Source organism: Raphanus sativus, chromosome 9 (assembly GCF_000801105.2).
Source record: "Raphanus sativus cultivar WK10039 chromosome 9, ASM80110v3, whole genome shotgun sequence".
Lineage (NCBI taxonomy): Eukaryota > Viridiplantae > Streptophyta > Magnoliopsida > Brassicales > Brassicaceae > Raphanus > Raphanus sativus.
The window spans coordinates 32,057,084-32,080,811 of record NC_079519.1 but is presented as its reverse complement, the minus strand read 5'-3'; the positions used below and the strand labels follow the sequence as shown (position 1 = coordinate 32,080,811).

Sequence of the window (23,728 nt, the reverse complement as noted above, 5' to 3'; positions counted from 1 at the left end):
TATCTATTTTTTCAACATAAACACGTAGATTAAAATTCAAAATAGTACTTAATAGTTAATATCAACTAATATTTTTATCAAAAATTAATTACGTGCTTTGAAATCGCTGATCAAAATCTACTATATATTTTATAACTAAAAAAACAAATAAAAGAAATACCACCTGACTAAATAAGTTTTAAAATGATTAGAACTACATTGAAATATATCTCAAATAGTCTTCAAACAATTTTATTTAAAATAATTACATTTTAGAAAGTTTGGATGAAATTTTCATCATTTAAAATATTCATTCAATAAAACAATATATTAAAATAATTATTTGTAAGATAGTTATGATTAAAATATCTTAATTAATGTTCTAATCAAATTCGAATTTATGTTAATAACATTAAATTTTTAAACACGGTAGAAAGAAGTATTCACGTTGTTCATTGTATATGGCAAACATTAAGGACACAATGATGACAAAGACAACATTGAAGATAAATAAATGTATTTTATTGCCATATTACATGCACAATTGCACACCATCTAGTTAACAACACTAACTGTTGTATGAAAATTTGGTATATTTATTGGCGATGACTAGCCGTTTCAGTACTGTCACATTTCATCTCATTTGCAAATGCGGTTGGTAATATCCACTATTTCTTCTGTCGTGGTAATTTCTACTATTTAGTATCCAAAATGTATAACGTATACATATAATCTTAGATATGAATTTAAATCTCGAGTCTTCATATTTGTCAACCTTGAAGACTTCCTCAACATTCAACCATTTTTTATTACAGCAATAAATGTTGATAGAGGGGACTAGTGAACCTATCTTAGTCAATATCGACATAATCTCTTATTAAATCTGATTAAATAATAATTAAACTAGATTATGACCCGCGCTTTGGAAGCGCGGAATATTTTACGATGAAATTTTTTACTAATAACTTAACAAATATTTTGGTAACTTTTAAAGAGTGTATTTAAAATATTTTTGCATTTAAATCAGTGTTTCTAAATTCAACCCGATTGTGATTATACCGGTTAATCCGGAGATCTGACAATTCAATTTAGGTTTTTAAAATATTCATATTAACAAAAATCACTAAAATTCGAGACTAACCGATTGAACTGATGGATGACCAATATGTAATCTCATTTGATTTAAATTGTAATAGTTTCATAATTTGTAATCTTATAATCCAAATTTTAAAGTTCATTATTTTGCAATTTATGAAACTATGATGTTTCTACAAAATTTTAAAGAGAAAATGATAGATATAAAATATTAAGATTAATTATTGTATTGTTTGGAAACATTGATAGTAGTATAAAATATATTGTTTGGAAACATTGATAGTAGTAAGAAATAAGTATATTGTTTGGAAACATGGATAGTAGTATAAAGAAATGAACATTAATGATTTAATGTAGGTTTAACTATAAAGTATAAATGTGTATTTAATTTAAAAACTTACAAAATAAATGTTAGCTCCAACCGAATGTTTCTGTTTTAATAAGATAGATGAATACGAATGTAAATGTAGACATTACACGCATAGACATAAATGTGGTAAAAGGAAACCATGTTAGGTGGTAGGAATCCATAATATGGGTTGATAATGCTCCAATGAACACATGGGTCCATGTGATTTTCTACTTATTTCGATATAGTATATAGTTTAATAATATATAATTCTTGACTGACGCCTAAAAATAATAATATATTTAAATGGTCAGCTCACATTCATTGGATACAATGCTCTTTGTATTTAAGTAATGTAACATGAATGCTTGTATTTTACTACATTAGCATGTGAGCATACCTCGTTTAGATGGATTTCATTTGCAGGCTTTTTTACCTGCTATAACTAGAATTTGTTGTTTCAGTGCTGTTCTCTTATACGTACTAAAACAATGATATACTAATTGTAGCATCATGCCAAACCAAAATAATTGTTGCAAATTTCTACAACTATACACAGACCTAATGTTTTCTTTTAGTTGGAATAATTACTTTGGAATGTACCCACGTTAGTTTCTACTGAAATTAAGATTAACATATTGGCTTGTGTTCTAGGCGTGCTAAAATCTCTCAAGTATGTTTATCGGTACAAATGTGTTTGATAAGTCAAGGTGATGATCACATCCGTACTATCTCGATGTATGTATGTATCAGGTTTCATCATGCACTTGACTTACAATAGTATCAAACGCTAGTCAGTCTCGCATTTGTCAATCGATATCCTTTTAGATAAATGACGCTGGAGGTAAGTCTTCCGGAAAGGCCCATGTGGATGTCACACACATCGTATAAAGTTATTTTGTGTTTACCGAAAAGCAGCCACTACCCTTACACTTGTTTTTATGTGAATCATGCAACTGCTTCCTTATAAATTGATTTAAAAAAAATAAAGTTCACAATTTGTTTGCAATTGTTCATTAGAAATTTAGAATTAAATTGGCAAATGAGGGGAAAATATAATGTAATGTTTGAATACAGCTGTATGTGCGGCGATGGGCTGGCAATATCATTATTTCTTTGTAATGTGTATGCATCTCACTTTGGAATATGTTTTCCTAACTACAAAACTTTCTAGCTCCTACCATTACCAATTCTAGCGACTTCTTATTAGAAGAGGCCTAAAAACAGAAACTTTTTTAATAGCATCAAAGCTGGTGAAAATTAGGTTATTAATTATCTCGATAAGAATTTTTTTTTGATTTTATGTATTGTGATTCGAATATACAGCTCACTAGTATCATTCTTAACAAAAATATATATATGTATAGGAGTATAATTTAAAACTAATCAAGCTTAGCTTCCCGACAAGAAAAATACTCCCTCTGATTCAAAATAGTTGATGTTTTGGTTCAATGCACAAGAATTAAGACATACACTTTTACCTAAAAAGTATCACTAAAAATATAAATATAAATTAATTCAACCAATCATCAAAAGAGCTATGAAAACATCATTGGTCACACAATCTTCTATAAAACTAAAACTAATATAAAAATACCAAGACATCATGTAATTTGAAACATCAAAAACTCTTCAAAACATCATCTAATTTGGAACGGAGGGAGTATATAAAAACTGAATTCAACAATAATATATGGACCGAGTTACCATGAAATTTTCATCAATATCAAACCGACAATCGACTATAAAAGTTATATATCGGAGATAATTTCATAGGTCGTGCGTAGTTCTTCTGCATAGAACGCTGGCATAGGAAAAGAACATAAAATAAATATTTGAGAAGAGGTCATATATTTACATCAATATTTATTTATTACAATTCATAATATACTACAATATTAATAATTTTATAAAACTAATGTTTGAATATTTATTTTCATTACACTAAGCCACCTTATAACAGTTCGTGTATAACAAACTTTTATACTATGTTTTAATTTTTAAAAATTAATTAAAAAAATAATTACATAATTAGTAATACTCTATATTTTGTAGAATTTGATATTAAAAAATTATTATATATAAATAAACAATAACTAAACCTTAATCAAACCACCGAATCAAAATGTATTTAACAGAAATTTATTTCAAAGTACCAATTTTGATTCCCAATATAAGAGTTGGGCTAAAACCCAAGTCAGATGTAGGGTACCAAGACGAAGGCGGTTTAAGTAAACCGAAAAATATATAGGCAGTATAAACCGAATAAAAATCCAATCCTCCCAGTCAGTCAGTTCCTCACACACCAAAGCGGCCTCTGCGACGACACCTAGGGTTTCACGAGTAGTGAAAATCTCAAATCAAATCCATGGCGGACGACGATTACCAAGATGTCGACGATTTGGGGTACTCTCTCTCTCTCTCTCTCTCTCAGATGATTCTTCTCTTGTCGATTTCAAAGATTAGAGCTTTATAAAACCCTAATTTTTCTACAGAAAGTTCCAATTTTTATGGGCGCAAAGAGTAATCTTTTATCGATAAACGGCATACAGTTTGATTGTCTATAAGTTATAGTTAGAACCCATCTCTTGGAACTGCATGATAAAGTACTAACTAACATAGTGTTGAAGAGAATAGGAAGAGCATACTCTGTTTCATACAGAGTGTTTGAGAGGTCTGTTGTGGTTTTGTGTGAGAACGTGACGAGTATAGGAGCTTGTGAGTTTAGAGCTTAGGGTTGAGTTCTTAGCTTGAGTTTTTATTTTGTATCTACTCTGTTTCTATCAACAAAGGAGTTGAATCGATTGTGTTCCTGTAGGTACGAGGACGAGCCAGCGGAGCCGGAGATTGAGGAAGGAATAGAGGAGGATGCTGATATGAAGGAAAATGATGATGTGGATGGTGAGCCTATTGAGGCAGAGGATAAGGTAGAGGAGGAAGCTGTGCCGCGTCCGCGTAAAACATCCAAGTTCATGACCAAGTATGAGCGGGCTAGGATACTAGGCACTCGTGCTCTCCAGATAAGGTCTAGTTCCCTTTCTTGACTAATATGAGTTGTATCTGACCTTTCCCTTGCTTAATGTTTTTGTGGGGGTGTTGATACAGCATGAATGCACCTGTGATGGTGGAGCTGGAGGGTGAAACTGATCCACTTGAGGTACTCTCACTTAGTATGAGCAACTTGGTTATACAGAGTAAAGCTAAAAGTTTACTATGAATTTTGGTTTTTTCAGATCGCAATGAAGGAGCTTAGACAGCGTAAGATACCTTTCACGATCAGGCGTTACTTACCCGACGGGAGGTGAGTGTTTATATCATTTCACATCAAAACATGTATATTTTTTTTGTTATAAGTTCACTTTTTTGATCGGCTATTTTTGTGCCATCTCTTGATCAGTTTTGAAGAATGGGGAGTGGATGAACTCATTGTGGAAGACTCGTGGAAACGTCAAGTCGGTGGTGATTAATCCATAAAATTGCTCTTATTATGTAGACCTTCTATGTTATTGTTATATGCAAGTGAATCAACCATAAGTGGAAACAAATATTTTCTCTAGTGTTTCAAATTTTGTAGCCTGCTTTAAACAAAGGTCATAAAACCTTTAATGTGATGATGTACGGGCTGTGACGTATCCAAATTCTCGGACATTCTCCAGTCTCTCTTTTTTTTTTTGTCCTACAATTTGGTATCTATTAGTCTAAAGCATATAGCCGAAACCGGTAAGCCTTCACCAGAAGCTCAAAATTTGAAAAATATTGAAAGTACCAATCACGTAGACCACCTACCTACGTGATTCTATTTTTTAAGACTTTTGAAGTCTTATCTTGTAAACAGTATAGTCATGAAAACACATTTTGTATAGTCTATCTTGTAAACATGTGCTACCTTAATGGCTTGTTTGGCTAGTTACGAAGTAAACATAATCTGTTTAGGATAAACATTTGTGGTGATGGTTGAGTCATTTTTCGATTCAATACCCGGAACTGAGCTGTCTGAACTATAAATAAAGGACCAGAGCCCTTATAACATTTTTCATTTGTCTTAATTCAACTTTAGCAGTGAGCAATCTACGTTTGTGATCTGTAGTTTTAAAACTCAGACCTTGATCTGTTGCCTTCATTCAAACTTTTCCTAATTCACATTTACTTACCCAACTTCTCTGGATCAGGCTTACTCACATTCCTAATTATAAGATTCTTTGGGTAAGGGAAGAGTCTAGCTTCCTAACATTCCTTCCCAATTCACCACTTATCTCTCTAGTTCTTGAATTCGAGGTTTTGGGATTCTTTAATTCTGAGTCTGAGATTGTTAGTGGTGGGACTGAGGGTATTTCAAACAAGTGGTGGAGGCAATGAAGAGTAAGAGGATCAATTGAACTCTATCAATTTTTTAAATTTAGTTTAATATAAGCATGGTTTGACTCTTTGTTTTTTTGTGAAATCTCTAATAATTTCTCATGTATAGTTTTGACCCCATTGAATTTTGTTTCTACCTCCGCCACTGCTTCAAACTTGTACGTAAATTTGAATAGAATGGTGAAGTTGATGACCAGAAAACCGTTTCTCACTTAGCTATATAACCATAGTTTCTATATAATTACTCACTGTCTGGAATGTGTAATGATAAAACAAACACTACTCCCGTAGTGTTTTCAAAACTGATTACTTTTTATTTATTTAACTCAACTCAGTTCTCATAAGTGAGAACCGCATATTACATGTTAGGCACGTTCAAGAGATACTTTTTTTATTTAACTCAACTGCTTTCATCTCTTTCACCATTAAGAGAGATTTCTTTGGAGACTGACCAATGAGAAATAAGCACCCGTGGGACCCTTCGCCAACAACGTCGAGTGGTTCCCACACTCCACTACTTTCCCTTTATCCAAAACCGCGATGACGTCACAGTTCTGTATCGTGCTAAGCCTATGGGCGATCACCACACTAGTCCTCCCAACCATCACTCGCTCCAGCGCGTCTTGCACCACGCGCTCCGACTGACTATCCAAAGCGCTCGTCGCTTCATCGAGCAGCAGCACCGACGGGTTCTTCAGAACCGCACGAGCTATAGCAATCCTCTGTTTCTGCCCACCCGACAACAGCACACCTCTGTCTCCACAGTTCGTGTCATAACTGTTTGTTAACGATGTAATAAAATCATGAGCGTTCGCTGCCTTAGCCGCCTCTATAATCTCAGACTCACTAACATTTTTCGACGCTCCTCCTCCGTACATTATGTTCTCTCTGATAGTCCCAGCGAATAACGCTGGCTCTTGACTAACCAAAGCTATGTGCTGACGTAGCGATCTCAAATGATATGACTTTATATCACGACCGTCGATTTTAACACATCCCTTTAAAGGGTCGTAGAACCGTTCGATCAAGCTAATGATCGTTGACTTTCCTGAACCGCTTGGACCGACAATAGCTGTTGACTTTCCTTCCTCTATCTCAATAGACAAGTTCTTGAATATAACCACGTTTGGTCGTGTGAGGTAAGAAAAGTCCACGTTGACAAAACTTATCTGTCCCTTTATTTTCTCCGTTACGTACCCGTCAGGACTCTCGGGGTCAATGGTCGTGGAACGGTCCAACACTGCGAACACAGACCCGACAGCATCAGATCCTTTAGCTAGATCGGTCGTCATGCTCCCAGCGTCTGCTACAACCCGACCAGTACTCACAAAGACCGTAAAGATCTGAAAGAACTGTTTTGTCACGATCTTGCCGGCAGTGATTAGTCTACCACCGTACCAGAAGTTCAAAACCGAAGTGCATGTTATAAGGCTTCGTGACGTTGCGAGGACGGTTCCAGCTAGCCATGATTGGCGTACGCTTTCTTTTCTTGGACCTTCTTGAACTCTTTTGAGTAGTTTCAAGATCCGTTCTTGTGATGAGAACGATGTGATGGTTCGGATGTTGGAGACAGCTTCTGCTGCTAGCTTGCTACTCTCGTCTTGGGCTTTTATTGATTTCTTGGATATGCTTTTGAGGAGGATGCGTTGCATGTAGAAGCATACTACAACAAGTGGCTGCACCGCGATCATCAGGATGGCTAGTCGCCAAGCGATGACTAAACCTACTGTGCAGGCTACGGCCACTGCTGATATGGTTTGTACCAACAATGACACTCGTTCACCAACCAGCGACCGCACCTATGTGATAATAAAACATTACAAGATCAAGAACTGGTAAGAAATAAAGTTGACCTGGTGGCTAAACTCTTATATCATCTAGCAAGGGTCATGAGTTTGATTCTCCAATGATCTCCAATGAGGAGTTGACCTAGAAGGGGTCTTTTCTATTAAGACCATCTCCGATGAATCAATGATTTCTAGTTCTGAGAGAAAATATCAAAAATGAGGGAAAACTTTCTTCAATAAATAGTATTTTTATAAAAAAAATTGAGTGAATACTATTCATAAACTCATTTTAGTGTGAAGCTTTTTATTTATAAAATTAGTCCTTAAATTTTTATATAATTTTGTTATACATCTAAAAAGATTTAATAGTTAAGTTTTATACTTTAAAAAAGTATTAATACTTTTATAATACAATTATAGATTTATATAAATCACTATATCTTTTTTAGAAACTAAATTTATGTATATAATAAAGATTTAGTTCAAATAAAATTCTATTTGGGTTTAAATATGTAACTTTTATAAAATAGTAAGCATTTTTAGAACTAATAATAAATAGTAATAATATAATATATCTACTTGAAATATTATTTTTGAGGGGAAAAATGAGGAAAATAAATGGATCAAAATACAAACTATATTTTTCGGAAAAAAAAGGAAGATAGCCATTGGAGATCCTTTAAAAAGAGTTAATTTGAACATGGTATGGGTTTCGTCATATGGGGATATACGGTTTTCCAGGTAGGTCAAGAACCTCCTAGACATTCAAAATAAAAACTTTGTTAACTAAAGTTCAAAAGACATACCAAGTTAGCTTCTTTTGCAAGTGTTGTGCAAATTGCACCACTAGAGTTCTCTTCTTCATCGAACCAGTTAACTTCAAAGGTAAGTATCTTCGTAAGCATCTTCTCTCGGATACGCTTCGTTAGGTACTCTCCCATGTAAGCAAAACTATAATGTTGAATGATATTGAACAAGAAAGTAAAGACAGCTAGGCCAACAAAGAGCAAGACATAGATCCTTGTCTTCTCCTTGATCTCGTCATGACTCGTTAGGAAATATACTGACACCATAGATCCCGAAACAAATGCACTTAGTGGTTGTACTCCCCCATATAAAGCTGCACTTAAGCAACCGTATAAGGCATGTTTCCACTCTGGTCTATTCATTGCCATCAGTCTCTTAAAAGATGGCACAGGTGGCTTCTTATTCTTAGGAACTGAACCAGGGATATTCGAGTCAACACTTGAACTCGTTAACAAGTTAGACTCGCTTTGAGTAGACAGTTTTGGACCGTACTTCAAATCTTTGCTCAATATCGATAACTGACCTCCTTCCACCCTTACACTAGTGTTACCATCCGGTTCTTGCTTATCCATCTGTTGCAAGCGGACTAAAGAAGTATATTGACCATCAAAGTCCTCCATGAGCTCTTCGTGTGAACCAGCTTCTACAATGCGACCATCTTGGACTACACAGATAACATCAGCGTCACGAATAGTAGAGAGGCGATGGGCAATAACAATAGTTGTACGGCCAAGAGAGGCATTGTCCAAGGCTTCTTGGACTACTCTTTCAGATTCTGAGTCCAATGCACTTGTTGCCTCGTCTAGAAGGAGAATGGTTGGTGATTTGATTATGGCACGTGCAATTGCTATCCTCTGCTTCTGTCCCCCTGACATTTGCACTCCTCTCTCTCCAACCTTTTAAATAAAAAATATATTATATCAAATTTAAGTTCTGTTAGGCATAATAAGTTCTAAATCGGAAGTTGGAAGAAATCTTAAATAATATGTAAATGATATAGGCTAAGGTTTTGATATTGGAAGTTCATCTAAATGTGACTAAAACATAATCAATATGTTTTTAAAATTGGAATCTAAGTTTGACCAATAAGAACCTGAGTTTTGTATCCATGAGGGAACTGAGAGATGAAGTTATGAGCATTTGAGGCCCTTGCTGCTTCCACCACTTCATCCATGGGTGCATCCTCTTTACCAAATAGTATGTTCTCCTCTATGGATGTAGCGAAGAGAGCCGGCTCTTGGCTGACTAAACCCATCTGCAATCTCAACCAGTTAACTTGCAACTTGTTAATGGACACACCATCAAGTAGAATCTCTCCAGAGACTGGATCATAAAACCTCTGGAGAAGTGACAACACCGTTGATTTTCCCGACCCGCTTCCACCAACTAGAGCCACAGTTTTTCCTGACGGAACTCTCAAACAGAAGTCATTAAATATTGGAGTTTCTGGTCTAGAGGGGTACATGAACTTCACATGCTTAAATTCAACTTCTCCTTTGATTTTCTCTAGAGTTTGACCTTCAAGGTTGTCTGAGTCAATATCTGGAACTCTTTGTATCACTTCCATGATCCTTTCCCCTGATACAACCGCTTCTGCGAAGTATTTGAGATTCGACAAACCTCGACCAAGTGATCTGAAAGGTGTAAGAAGACACAAAGATCAAAACTACAATATGGTTTCTTGCTTGTCAAGGAAACCAAGGAGCCTTGAACAATAGTTACTTACGTGCCACCAAAGTTAATGCAAATGATGACTGCAAAGATGGTACCACCCTTAGCGCCATGGTACATAACCATTCGACTTCCATGCCATGTCATGAACGCCCAAATGGCGTAAACAATACCAGTGCTACCAAGTGAGATTCCTTTAACTAGCCCTTGTCTCAGCCCTAGTTTCACCGAGCCTTGAAGCGCGGATGAGAATTTAGCTATCAACTTCGTCTCACTACCAAATGCATAGACTGTTCGCACCAACGAGATGGCTTGCTCAGCGATAGAACCAGCTTCATTATACTCTTCACGTATTTTCCTTGAGATGTTGATGAGTGCTCGTCCATACATCAGTCCAGGGATCAAGAGGAGAACGACGAACGGGAAGCCTACGATTGTGAGTCTCCACAGCATGTTGAAAGCTACTATGTAGCTTGCAATAAACGCAGACGCAGTCATCAAAAAGTTCGGTAGCTGCATAAAATTAAAATCATCAATAACCTGTTTAAAAACAAACAAGAAACATGACTCAAATGAAAAGATAAAAAATAAAAGTTGAGACCTTTTCGCTAAGGACGTCTTGTATGACAAGACTGTCACTAGAAACACTTGTGATAACATCAGAAGTGCTAGTGACATGAAGATCAAAGTAACCCACATCTTGTCTTAAGACTGCTTTTAAGTATCTCTCTCTCATTCTTGCTGCTTGTCTCTCCCCTGTTCTTGTCCAGCAATATCCTTCTGTTTTCATTTAACCCATCCGGAAAATAAATAAAATCAAGTATATAGAAATGCACCAACGTTGTATTTAAATTTGATATATGTTCCTTTCTAGATAAAAAACATGGTCTTAAAAAACTTACCAAGAAAACATAGCACCCATGATGCACCAGCCACATAAAGCAAAGCTGTAGCATTCTGTTAATTATCCAATGTGTAAAAAGAAGGAAAAAAAGTACATAAGAACTCTTTCCACGTTGTCTTTTTTTTTTTTGACTGAAAACTCTTTCCACGTTTGTCCGAAAAAAAGAACTCTTTCCACCTCAAGATTCACATTTATTTACATAGTGGAATAGCTCATATCCATATTATATTTGGTTTTCACACCTATTGTTGGTTTCTAACATATAAATATGGTCAGAGCATCCACACTAGATATCTTATACAAAAACCTCTCCCAATAATAATAGTATTTTAAAATAATTATTTTGAAAGTTAGAAAAACTCATGCTTTTACCATGGATTTCTCGAACTTTTGAAAAACTCGAAATATTATCATCATCGGTAAAAGACTTTGTTTGACAAACTTTTGATGTGGAGGGGTTCGGAGGTTAAATATAATGTAGTGTTTACATAGAAAACAAAGAGCAAAAAGAAGAGAGAAAAAGGAACCTTGGTGATGGCTTTCATGAAGTTTCCATCATTGAGCGAACCACCGAGGTCATTCAGTAGTAAGCTGGTGATGAAAAATATAATAGGAGTGATGCAGCCATCACCGACGGCTCCGATCAATCCTAGTCCCATCAACATCCAGTCCACACCGTCCGCGTGCATGAAAATCGATCTTATGCTTCTTCCCCAACTCTTCATTTTCAACGTCTCCTTTCTTGTCAACTGTTCAGAGAAAAGAGCAAAACAACTTTTAAACCTAAAGGAAACGGCAGCTCAGAGCCTTCCTGTTTTTTTGGTGGATCTCCTCGTGTAATGTTATTTGTTCACGTCTTCTTGGTCGTTTTTATATTAGCATTTGTGATACAAAGAACTAGACGTAGGCCTATTAGTAATATAAGTTTTTAAATATTATAACATGCGTTTTACATCAGCAACTTCCCTATTTTAATTTTTATCTTCACTTTAGTATATTATTTTGTTGACTTTGAAAATATTTGTTTGCTAAATATATATTCATAACTCCTCGAATCACAAAATGATTCTTTAAACAGCACCACCACTAAATGATGTCTGCTAAATTTTCTCCCAAGCTTTCGTGTCTCCCACATCGTGCTTGCGAGTGCTGACCAAATTTCTGAAAACAATTAAATGCCAGAAGAATCAAATCTATTTTTAGTGGACAAATTTTATTAGTACTATATAACTATTTTCACGTGTAGTCATAAGTAATATAAGAGCTAAAATAATACTAGTTTAGTTTTTTTCTGAACCTCTCTCTAGAAATAAAAGCTCCGTCTTCTCACTAGACTTCCCGGCGGTGTTCTGTGTTTCCGGCCGACGGAGGGGCTTTCCTTGCCCTCGTCGGTCCGGCTCTTCTCTTTTTCTCGTTTTTTAGTTTTTTTTTAGTTTTGTCTTCGGCGTCGTACATCCATTCGGGGTGTTTTACGACTTTGGTTTCCGGGAGAGGGTGGTTCCACCACCGCTTCTCGCCGGCACCAGATTCCGGGGCTGTGCCGTCTCTTCTTCGGTAGAGGTCGCCGAATTCTGTTTCTCGGGGAAAGTTTCGATCTGTGTGGAAAGGGGGTTCCTTTCGGTGGTGGTGGCCGAGATAGGAGGAGATCGTTTCTCTCTTAGGCTCGGGCCGTACGTGTCTGACCTCAAATCCGTTATCCTCAATATTGTAGTTGGGGGTGGATCTCGATGGTCGTCTGTCTACTCCCGGTGTATCCGGTGGTCTCTGTCTCGATTGATTACAGCGTCGTCCTCTCGTTGGAAAGGAGTTGGTGAGTGCGATTCCGACGGAGTTTTCGGTTTCGGCCCCGGCGGCGATCTCCAGTCGTTCGTGATGACGAAGCTCTTTTATCTGCCACGCGTCTTCTGTACTACCGCAGATCCAACACGTGGAGGTGTGCGGAGCGGTGAGCGGTGGCGGACTTGGGTCGCGGTTTTTTTCTTTTGGGTTTAGAGTTCGTTTGGTTGTGGGCATTTTTGTATACCCAGTTTGGGTTTTAGTTTGGGCCTTGTATATTTGGTTTGTTTAAAATAAAACTTTCAGATGACAAAAAAAAAAGAAGAAAAAAGTAATATAAGAGCTATTTGAACATTTAAAAACAAATAGTGTATCTTAATCAGGACATGTTATCAATTTATCATTGACTTAAGCTGTCTTACATGACACATGATATTATCATAAAACATCGGTACTATTCAATACTGATTACTGATCACTACGATTATACAGGTTTTGTATGGAGGTGAAGGAAAACGTGGTTCGTCCGTTTACGTGGATCTCCAGAATGTGAATTGCCGCTCATGAAGATAACACAATTGTGATTAGTGGTTCATTTTAAATAATAAAATAAACCTAGCTAGCAAATGTTATGGTTCAAGTAGTCTAACTTTTATGAAATAATATTCTTGATCCACTTTGTACAGAAGAAACACTAGGTTCTTTATATGTATGTAGTTCATCTTTTATTATTATTTTTTTCATCGAACGAATTAACTTCAAAGGTCAATATATCTTTGAGGGCATCTTTTTTCCGATATGGGTTAAAAACACGTAAGCAAATTCTTTTTGATGTTGATTGATCTTTGATAATAAAAAAAGAGACTCATACCAACAATAAAACAACATATTGGGAATTTTTGGTTATTTTTTATATTTTAGTTATTTTTATCTATCGAATCAAATATCTTTCGATATTAGAAACATCTAATTTCCGGATAGGTATAGATCAGATCACAAATATTTAAAAAACTTTGATATCCGATTCTTTTTTGTTTTGTTTTTTTAATAACTAGGTATTTTGTCCGTACATGCGGACATAAATTTCTTATAAATACTTATTAGTTTATGTCTTATTATTCTAAAACTAACATAATAAATTATTATTTATATTTTTAAATAGCTAAATCAAACATCAAAATATATATATATATGTAAAATACTTTAATCAAAATATATACTTATTATTGTGTTAAGTTTTTTAAAACACTCATATCTTAGAGATAGTTTAGAAAATATATTTATATTTTTGGTTGACTAATATTTAATAATAAATTGTTTTGTATCTTAATTTTTTTTTAACTTTTATAATAAAAATATTGTTTTGAGATAGGCACAAAAAAAATAATTATCTTTTTTTGATAATTCTAAAATATTATTTTGTAATCAGTTATTTAATATAGCATATAACATATAAAATTTATATCATTAAAATAAATTAGTGAATGGTTAGAAACTAATAATAAATTAATAACCTATTTAAAAGTCTAAAACCTAATAAAAATATGACAAATAAGAAAAGCTAATATAACATATAAATTTAATATTAATAAAATAAAATTTGTTTTTATTTATATAGAATATTCATCAAGGCTATTATTTTAAATTAATGATTTAGTGACTCAGCTCAAAATAAATAATACATCAATGATAATTTAGCTTAAACTAAATAAAAATATGACAAATAAGCAAAATTAGCTAAAATCATTGAGAAAAGTAAGCAAAATCACTTCATAAATAATAGTATATATATAGATAGATTAATGATATTCGATTCTTATTGTTCATATTTCTTAGATATCTCTAAACTCTTTTGAAGTAGAAAAATATGTGATTTGTATTTAATTAGATTTATTTTCTCGCTAACATGCATGCTATTTATTTTGTCTTACCGACCACGTAAGCTAGTGCGTTAAATTATTTGTGTTTAATTTCCACATTATTAGAATAAATATATATACTTTTTGAACGGAACAAATTTTTTCCCCCTATAGAATAATACCCGGAATTAAGGTTGGGCGAAACATTCGAATCCAAAAAAATTCAAAAATTTGGTATTTAGAGAACCGAAATTGATTAATATCCAAACATGTTCAAAATTTTGGTATTTAGAGAACTAAAACTGTATTTGCCCCGAACCGAAGTATTTCGGATATTCGAATTTATTCGAAATAAATTTATATACCTAAATATATTAATTATTAAAAACATTCAAAATACTTGTAAATATATACAAATAGTCAAAGTAAATGTCTGAAATAGTTAAAGTATATTCAAAACACCAAAAATACTTTAAATATCTATTGATTTTCAATCCAAATATTAAATTCGAATATTCAAACCAAATCAATTTATATGTAAGTTTATGTATTTTGACAGATGTTATTCATATATATATATATATATATATATATATATATATATATATATATATATATTATTTTATTTTATTTTATTTATAAATTTTGAAAAATTTAAAGTATATAATGAATTTAAATTTTTAAAAATAATTTAAATGGTTTATCTGAACCCGAACTGAAATTGCAAATAATTCGAACCGAACTCGAACCAAAATTTAGTAATATCCGAATGGAACTAAAATAACTGACCTCAAAAATCTAAAATCCAAATAGATATGAATCAAACCCGAATGGATACCCGAAAGTCCAATAATACATATGATTGTTTTTTGAGAACTGGCTTGCATGATTTCATTTTCCATGTTTGATTTTAGTTTAAATACCTAAAATAAAATATAAACTTTGGGAGGATGACCAAAAATATATGTAAACTGAGCTTGTAGCTTCTATATACATAACTCACTGTATGGAATGTGTAATGATAAAACAAAACTAGTCCCATAGTGTCTTCAACACTGATTACGTGTTCTCCGGTTTCAATCTCTTGAAATCTTTGAAACAAGCCATGGTTTTCTCTACGTTAACAGATACAAAACCAATATCAACTCAATTCTCACAAATGGAAACGTACACATTAGGCACGTTCTTGAGGTTTAATAACCCATTCAAAAGGCCAACGCCAAGAGTTAGAAAAACAAAATTGAGTAAAGACTAAAAGACCTTTATGCTTTCCCTTCTCTTTCACCATTAAGAGATATTTCTTTGGAGACTGACCAATGAGAAATAAGCACCCGTGGGACCCTTCGCCAACAACGTCGAGTGGTTCCCACACTCCACTACTTTTCCTTTATCCAAAACCGCGATAACGTCACAGTTCTGTATCGTGCTAAGCCTATGAGCGATCACCACACTAGTCCTCCCAACCATCACTCGCTCCAGCGAGTCTTGCACCACGCGCTCCGACTGACTATCCAAAGCGCTCGTCGCTTCATCCAGCAGCAACACCGACGGGTTCTTCAGAACCGCACGAGCTATAGCAATCCTCTGTTTCTGCCCACCCGACAACAGCACACCTCTGTCCCCACAGTTCGTGTCATAACCGTTCGTTAACGATGTAATAAAATCATGAGCATTAGCTGCCTTAGCCGCCTCTATAATCTCCGACTCGTCGATATTTTCCGACGCTCCTCCTCCGCACATTATGTTCTCTCTGATGGTCCCAGCGAATAACGCTGGCTCTTGACTAACCAAAGCTATGTGTTGACGTAACGATCTTAAATGATACGACTTTATATCACGATCGTCGATTTTAACACAACCCTTTAAAGGGTCGTAGAACCGTTCGATCAAGCTAATGATCGTTGACTTTCCTGAACCGCTTGGACCGACGATAGCTGTTGACTTTCCTTGGTCTATCTCAATAGACAAGTTCTTGAATATAACCACGTTTGGTCTTGTGAGGTAAGCAAAGTCCACGTTGACAAAACTTATCTGTCCCTTTATTTTCTCCGTTACGTACCCGTTAGGACTCTCGGGGTCAATGGTCGTGGAACGGTCCAACACAGCGAACACAGACCCGACCGCATCAGAGCCTTTAACTAGATCGGTCGTCATGCTCCCAGCGTCTGCTATAACACGTCCCGTACTCACAAGTATCGAGAAAATCTCAAAGAATGCTTTTGCCATCATCTTGCCCGCATCGATGAGTTTACCACCGTACCAGAAGTTTAGCACCGAAGTGCATGTTATGAGGCTTCGAGAAGTTCCGAGGACGGTCCCAGCTAGCCATGATTGGTGTACGCTTTCTCTTCTTGTACCTTCTTGAACTCTTTTGAGTAGTTTCAAGATCCGTTCTTGTGATGAGAAAGATGTGATGGTTCGGATGTTGGAGACTGCTTCTGCTGCTAGCTTGCTACTCTCGTCTTGCGCTTTGATTGCTTTCTTGGATAGGCTTTTGAGTAAGATGCGTTGCGCGTAGAAGCATACTACAACTAAGGGCTGCACGGCGATCATGACAATGGCTAGTCGCCAAGCGATGACCAGAGATAGTGTGCAAGCTATGGCCACTGCTGATATGGTTTGTACCAACAATGACACTCGTTCACCAACCAGTGACCTCACCTATGTGATAACAAAAAATTACAAGATCAAGAACTGGTAAGAAAGGAAGTTATTTACTAGCAACGAAGAGTTGGTCTAGTGGCTAAACTCTTGAATCATCTAGTAAGCAGAGGTTGTTCTTCTAAAGAGAGCTAAAAAAAAAGTTGTTTTACTAAAAATAATTAAAAGAAAAAAAAAAAAAAAGTTGTTTACTAAAGTTCAAAGGACATACCAAGTTAGCTTCTTTTGCAAGTCTTGAGCAAATTGCACCACTTGAGTTCTCTTCTTCATCAAACCAATTGACTTCAAAGGTCAGTATCTTCGTAAGCATCTTCTCTCTGATACGTTTCGTTAGGTACTCTCCCATGTAAGCGAAACTATAATGTTGAATGATGTTGAACAAGAAAGTAAAGACAGCAAGACCAACAAAGAACAAGACAAAGATCCTTGTCTTCTCCCTCATCTCGTCATGACTCGTTAAGAAATACACTGACACCATAGATCCTGAAACAAATGCACTTATTGGTTGTACTCCCCCATATAGAGCTGCACTTAAGCAACCATATAAGGCATGTTTCCACTCTGGTCTATTCATTGCCATCAGTCTCTTAAAAGATGGCACAGGTGGCTTCTTACTCTTAGGAACTGAACCAGGATGCTTCGACTCAGTGCTTGAACTCGTTAAAGTGTTAGACCTGCTTTCATTAGACAGTTTTGGACCGTAGTTCAAATCTTTGGTCAATAACTGACCACCTTGCACTTTTACACTAACGTTAGCATCTGGTACTTGATTATCCATTTGTTGCAAGCGGACTAGAGAAGTATATTGACCATCTAAGTTCTCCATGAGCTCTTCGTGTGAACCAGATTCTACAATGCGACCATCTTGGACTACACAGATAACATCAGCATCACGAATAGTAGAGAGGCGATGGGCAATAACAATAGTTGTACGGCCAACAGATGCATTGTCCAAGGCTTCTTGAACTACCCTTTCAGATTCTGAGTCCAATGCACTTGTTGCCTCGTCTAGTAAGAGGATTGTTGGTGATTTGATTATGGCACGTGCAATTGCTATCCTCTGCTTCTGTCCCCCTGACATTTGCACTCCTCTCTCCCCAACCTTTTGTGCAAAAAAAATAATCAAATTTAAGCTTTTAAGTTTTTTCTTTTTGTCACTGTTAAGTTTTTAAGAATAAAATTCCATATTTCACCAAAACAAAAAAGAGTATAAAATTCCATATAGGAATTTAGAAAGAATCTTAAATAATCTATAAAATATACTTGCTAATTTATTCATAGATAAGTAGTTTTGAATTGGAAGTTCATCTAACTTAATACGTCCAACTAAAACATAATCAACATGTTCTTAAAATTGGAATCTAAGTTTGACCAATAAGAACCTGAGTTTTGTATCCATGAGGGAACTGGGAGATGAAGTTATGAGCATTTGAGGCCTTTGCAGCTTCCACCACCTCATCCATGGATGCATCCTCTTTACCAAATAAGATGTTCTCCTCTATTGATGTGGCGAAGAGAGCCGGCTCTTGGCTGACTAAACCCATCTGCAATCTCAACCAATTCACTTGCAACTTGTTAATGGACACACCATCAAGTAAAATCTCTCCAGCGACTGGATCATAAAACCTCTGGAGAAGTGACAACAGCGTTGATTTTCCCGACCCGCTTCCACCAACTAGAGCCACAGTTTTTCCTGATGGAACTCTTAAACAGAAGTCATCAAAGATTGGAGCTTCTGGTCTAGAGGGGTACATGAACTTCACATGTTTAAATTCAACTTCTCCTTTGATTTTCTCTAGAGTTTGACCTTCAAGGTTGTCTGAGTCAATATCTGGAACTCTTTGTATCACTTCCATGATCCTTTCCCCTGCTACAACAGCCTCTGAAAAGTATTTGAGATTCGACAAACCTCGACCAAGTGATCTGAAAGGTGTAAGAAGATACCAAAGGTCTAAACAACAATATGTTTTTTTGCGTACCAAGAAAACTAAAAACCCTTAAACTATAGTTTACTTACGTGCCACCGAAGGTAAGGCAAATGATGACTGCAAAGATGGTACCACCTTTGGCACCATGGTACATAACCATTCGACTTCCATACCATGCCATGAACGCCCAAATGGCGTAAACGATACCATTGCTCCCAAGGGAGATTCCTTTAACTAGCCCTTGTCTCAGCCCTAGCTTCACCGATCCTTGAAGCGCAACTGAGAATTTAGCTATCAACTTCTTCTCACTACCAAATGCATAGACGGCCCGCACCAACGAGATGGCTTGTTCGGCGATAGAACCAGCTTCATTGTACTCTTCACGTATTTTCATCGAGATGCTGATGAGGGCTCGTCCATACATTAGTCCAGGAATCAAGAGGAGAACGACGAACGGGAAACCTACGATTGTGAGTCTCCATAGCATGATGAAAGCCACTATGTAGCTTGCCACAAACGCAGATGCATTCATCATAAAGTTTGGAAACTGCATAAAAAACGGTTTAAGACCAAGAAACATGATCAGAGTGAAAAGAAAGAGATAAACTAGTTGAGACCTTTTCACTGAGGACGTCTTGGATGACAAGGCTGTCACTAGAAACGCTTGTGATGACATCAGAAGTGCTTGTGACATGAAGATCAAAGTAACTTACATCTTGTCTTAACACTGCTTTTAAGTATCTCTCTCTCATTCTTGCTGCTTGTCTCTCCCCTGTTCTTGTCCAACAATATCCTTCTGTTTTGTATTCAATCCATCCAAAATAATTAAATAAAAATTAACTACATAGAAATGTATCAAAACAATATTTAACTTTGTTTCTTTTCCTTTAATATATAGAAAACATGGTCCAAGAGACTTACCAAGAAAACATATTACCCAAGATGCACCAGCCACATAAAGCAAAGCTACAACATTCTGTTAATTACCCAATGTGTAAAAGTAAGGGAAAATTGCCAAAAAGAACAAAAAACTAAGTTGGTGTCTCTTTGGTATAAAACCATTTTTGTCTATTTTTCTCCATTGTACCTTTTGTATTTCTCAAAACTAATGAAAAAATAATTTTGTGAATCAAAAAATTTATTAAAAATATAAACAATTAATAAAACACTCATATACAGCTGGTAATTTTTTTTGTTCAAAAACTTGATAAATATTTTTTTTAAATATGTTCTACTAAAAGTAGAATGCGTCTTCTGAAAAAATGGTATAGTAGAAAACGATTTTTAAAATAAACATGTTCATCTATTTCTTTTAAAACGTTTATTCTACTATTTACTAATTTTCTATATAAGAAGAATGCACATTATACTAATCGTAAAGATATCCACTTTTCTTCTGAGTGCATCTTCTACTTTTATAAAGTATTCTAAATTTCGAGGAATGTGTTTTCTACAATGTACTCTTATGTCTACTTAAAGCAGAAAGTGTATTCAGAATTTTTATCATTTCTTCTAAACTTTTGGAAGACGCCTTCTACGGATAAGAATACCTGATTTTTTCTTGCGAAAATTAATAAAATTTCAGTTAAATAAATATTCTAAAAATATTCTAACATCCTAAAACGTATTATGGTCGATTTTACTTAGTGGAAAAGATGATTTTGCATTTTTTTCCGTAAATTTGTGATATCTCCATAGTTTATCTTGTGATTTTCACAAACTCTTGTTCCATTTTTTTTTGAAGTTTAATAAAACTAAAAATTTACAAACGTTTTAAGCTTTTTATAAAAAAGGACTTTGTAAACGTTTTTATAAAGTTTTTTACTAACGTTTTTTTGTAAAGTTTTATTTTTATTTTTATATAGTTTACAAAGTTTAATTTTATTAAAATTTATTTTTAAAAAATTAAAAAGTTTTATTTTATTAAAAATTTGATAAAATTAAAAAATTTACAAACATTTTAATCTTTTTTATAAAAATAAAACTTTGTAAAATATTTTATATAAAGTTTGTTTAAAGTTTTTATCAAAAACCTTTTGTAAAGTTTTATTTTTATTTTTATAAAGTTTACAAATTTTATTTTATTAAATTTTTATCAAAAACGTTTTAAACTTTCTATAAAAATAAATTGTAAAACGTTTTTATAAATTTTATTTAATTTTTTTTATTAAAATTCTTTTTTATAAACTTTACGAATTTTATTTTTATTAAAAAAGTCTTGTTTTTGGTTTCCCTTTTTAAAATGTTTTAGTTAATTTTTAAAAAATTCTATTGGTTTAATGTATTTAATTAGATTAATCAAATATTATTTTTGGGATTATGGGAAAAACTATACTAAAGGGATAATTTTTTCTTTTTGTCAGTATGGTTTTATACTATAGGGACAACTATACTGAATTTTTATTTGTTTTGGCAATTTTCCCTAAAAATAAAGAAAATACATTTGAAATCTTTCCACTATGAAGAGGTTAAGCTAGGAATGGATGTTTGGTTTTGGTTTGGATTAAATCATCATGCTATATTTAGTCGTCTACCGACCAAAAACAGAAAACAATGAGCAAAAAGAAGAGAGGAAAAAGAACCTTGGAGATGGCTTTCATGAAGTTTCCATCACTGAACGAACCACCGAGGTCATTCAGTAGTAAGCCGGTGATGAAAAATATAATAGGAGTGATGAAGCCATCACCGACGGCTCCGATTAGTCCTAGTCCCATCAGCATCCAATCCACACCGTCTGCGTGCATAAATATCGATCGTAAGCTTCCCCAACTCTTCATTTTCAACTTCTCTTTTTCCCTCTCTTCTCAACTATTTCAGAGAAAAGAGCTCACAGCCTTCCTGTTTTAGTTTGGTGGATCTTCTCGTGTAATGTTATTTCACGTCTTCTTGGTCGTTTTTTATATTAGCATTTATGAAACACAGAAGTAGACTGCCGTGCGAGCACTTTTAATATACATAAGAGAATTAGAAAAATATGCCCTCATGCATAAAAAATGTCTTATAAAATCAGTCACTTAAAAATCTAAGAAAAAAAAAAAACATTGAAAAATAATTCTAAAACATAAGTTGTCTTCCTTTCTTCTCTATGAATTCATTGAAAAAGAGTTATTTTTGGGTTCATCCCCTAGCATAAATCTATAGGTTTATTGACTAATAAGATTTCATTATTTTATATTCAGTATATTTTAGAAAAAAGAAATAAAATATTATTAAATTATATTATGTTTTCAAAATAACAAAGTAAAAATAAATAAAAATAATATTAGTTAAAAAAAGATTTTTTAGAATATTTTTTATTCCCTCAGCAAAAAATACTAAATTTTAAACTCTAAATCCTAAATATTATACATTTGGGTAAATCTCAAACTCTTGGATAAATCATAAATCTTACTATTTATCTAACGGTTTTGGATTTATGATTTAGGATTTAATGTTAGTGTTGACTGCGTAAATTTTTTTAAAAGATTTAGGATTTAACCAAAGTTTAGAGTTTAATGTTTAGCTAACAGTGTTAAAATAAATTTTTCTTTTGCAATTACTATTATTTTTATTTTGAAAATATAATATAACTTGACAATATTTATTTCTTTTTATAAAAATACTAAATATGAAATAATGAAATCTATTAGTTGGTGAACTTAGATGTTCACGATATAGTGAACCCAAAAATAATTCTCGACAAAATGAATGAAAATTATATACAGGATTAAAGGATAGTTTTACCTTAGTTAGACTGAATTATAGAGAAAGTGAGATAACAGATATTTGTTTGTGTTCCGTATCTATATTCATAACTCGTAGAATCACAAATGATTCTTTAGATAGCACTAAGTATTAAACTATCTCTCAAGCTTTCGTGTCTCCCACATCGTACGGGTGGATTCTGACCAAATATTGTAAAACAATTAAATGCCAGAAGAATCAAACCTATTTTTAGCGGACAAAACACAAAACTCAGTGGAAGCTCCCTTGGTTCAGTAGTTTGACTAAGGATCCAGTTGTTTTTATATCCGAAGGTCTGGATCCAAAACCCTAGAAAATATCAAATTATGCAGATTATAGAGAAACATGTTACAGGAGATCTTCAGTTTGGTGTATGGTGTACCATTGAACATGGATCTCATAGAATAGCTCAGAGTGATGCAGTTATGCATGTATTCTCACAGGGTGGTAGAATTGTCGGCTGTAAAATGGTCTTTGTAATATTCTCATCGTTGTAATAGCATAATTAATCGATTTAGACGTTAAAAAAACACAAAACTCATATTTTATTTGTGGAAACACGAAAGGGCATATTTTGTTTTGGATTAGAATCACAGTTTAATATGAATTAGTATTTTGGAATTTTCTATACATTACTATATTACAAAATTGTATTATATCGAAGAAAAACATCTGTTTATGACTATATAATTTATGAATTAGTTTATTTGAAATTTTATATGTATATTTTTTATATAACTCTCTATTTTAAACCTATGCATTTATTCGAATCCAAAAAGAAAACAAAAACTGATCGGATCCAGATCTAGAAAAATGTACATATTGTGTATTTT

At 34.1% G+C, this 23,728-nt stretch overlaps 3 protein-coding genes across 3 annotated transcripts; 1 reads left to right on the top strand and 2 right to left on the bottom strand.

Annotated features, from left to right (window-relative positions):
• Nucleotides 1–3,631: 3,631 nt before the first annotated feature.
• LOC108824228 (DNA-directed RNA polymerases II, IV and V subunit 6A) lies at nt 3,632–5,071 on the top strand. Its single transcript, XM_018597602.2, has 5 exons — nt 3,632–3,829; nt 4,242–4,448; nt 4,529–4,580; nt 4,657–4,724; nt 4,821–5,071. Exons 1-5 carry the CDS (start codon nt 3,792–3,794, stop codon nt 4,888–4,890), a joined length of 435 nt encoding a protein of 144 aa, XP_018453104.1. The 5' UTR covers nt 3,632–3,791; the 3' UTR covers nt 4,891–5,071.
• A 966-nt stretch (nt 5,072–6,037) lies between these two features.
• Nucleotides 6,038–11,902, bottom strand: LOC108825302 (ABC transporter B family member 22-like). The gene is made up of 7 exons (XM_056995205.1): nt 11,476–11,902; nt 10,947–11,001; nt 10,646–10,824; nt 10,100–10,557; nt 9,467–10,007; nt 8,373–9,269; nt 6,038–7,578 (listed from the first exon to the last, which is right to left on the bottom strand). The coding sequence occupies exons 1-7, from the start codon at nt 11,671–11,673 to the stop codon at nt 6,205–6,207; spliced, it is 3,702 nt and encodes a 1,233-aa protein (XP_056851185.1). The 5' UTR covers nt 11,674–11,902; the 3' UTR covers nt 6,038–6,204.
• A 3,724-nt stretch (nt 11,903–15,626) lies between these two features.
• LOC108833146 (ABC transporter B family member 22-like) lies at nt 15,627–21,971 on the bottom strand. The gene is made up of 7 exons (XM_018606582.2): nt 21,755–21,971; nt 20,094–20,148; nt 19,790–19,968; nt 19,262–19,719; nt 18,627–19,167; nt 17,456–18,346; nt 15,627–17,244 (listed from the first exon to the last, which is right to left on the bottom strand). The coding sequence occupies exons 1-7, from the start codon at nt 21,947–21,949 to the stop codon at nt 15,871–15,873; spliced, it is 3,693 nt and encodes a 1,230-aa protein (XP_018462084.2). The 5' UTR covers nt 21,950–21,971; the 3' UTR covers nt 15,627–15,870.
• Nucleotides 21,972–23,728: the final 1,757 nt, after the last annotated feature.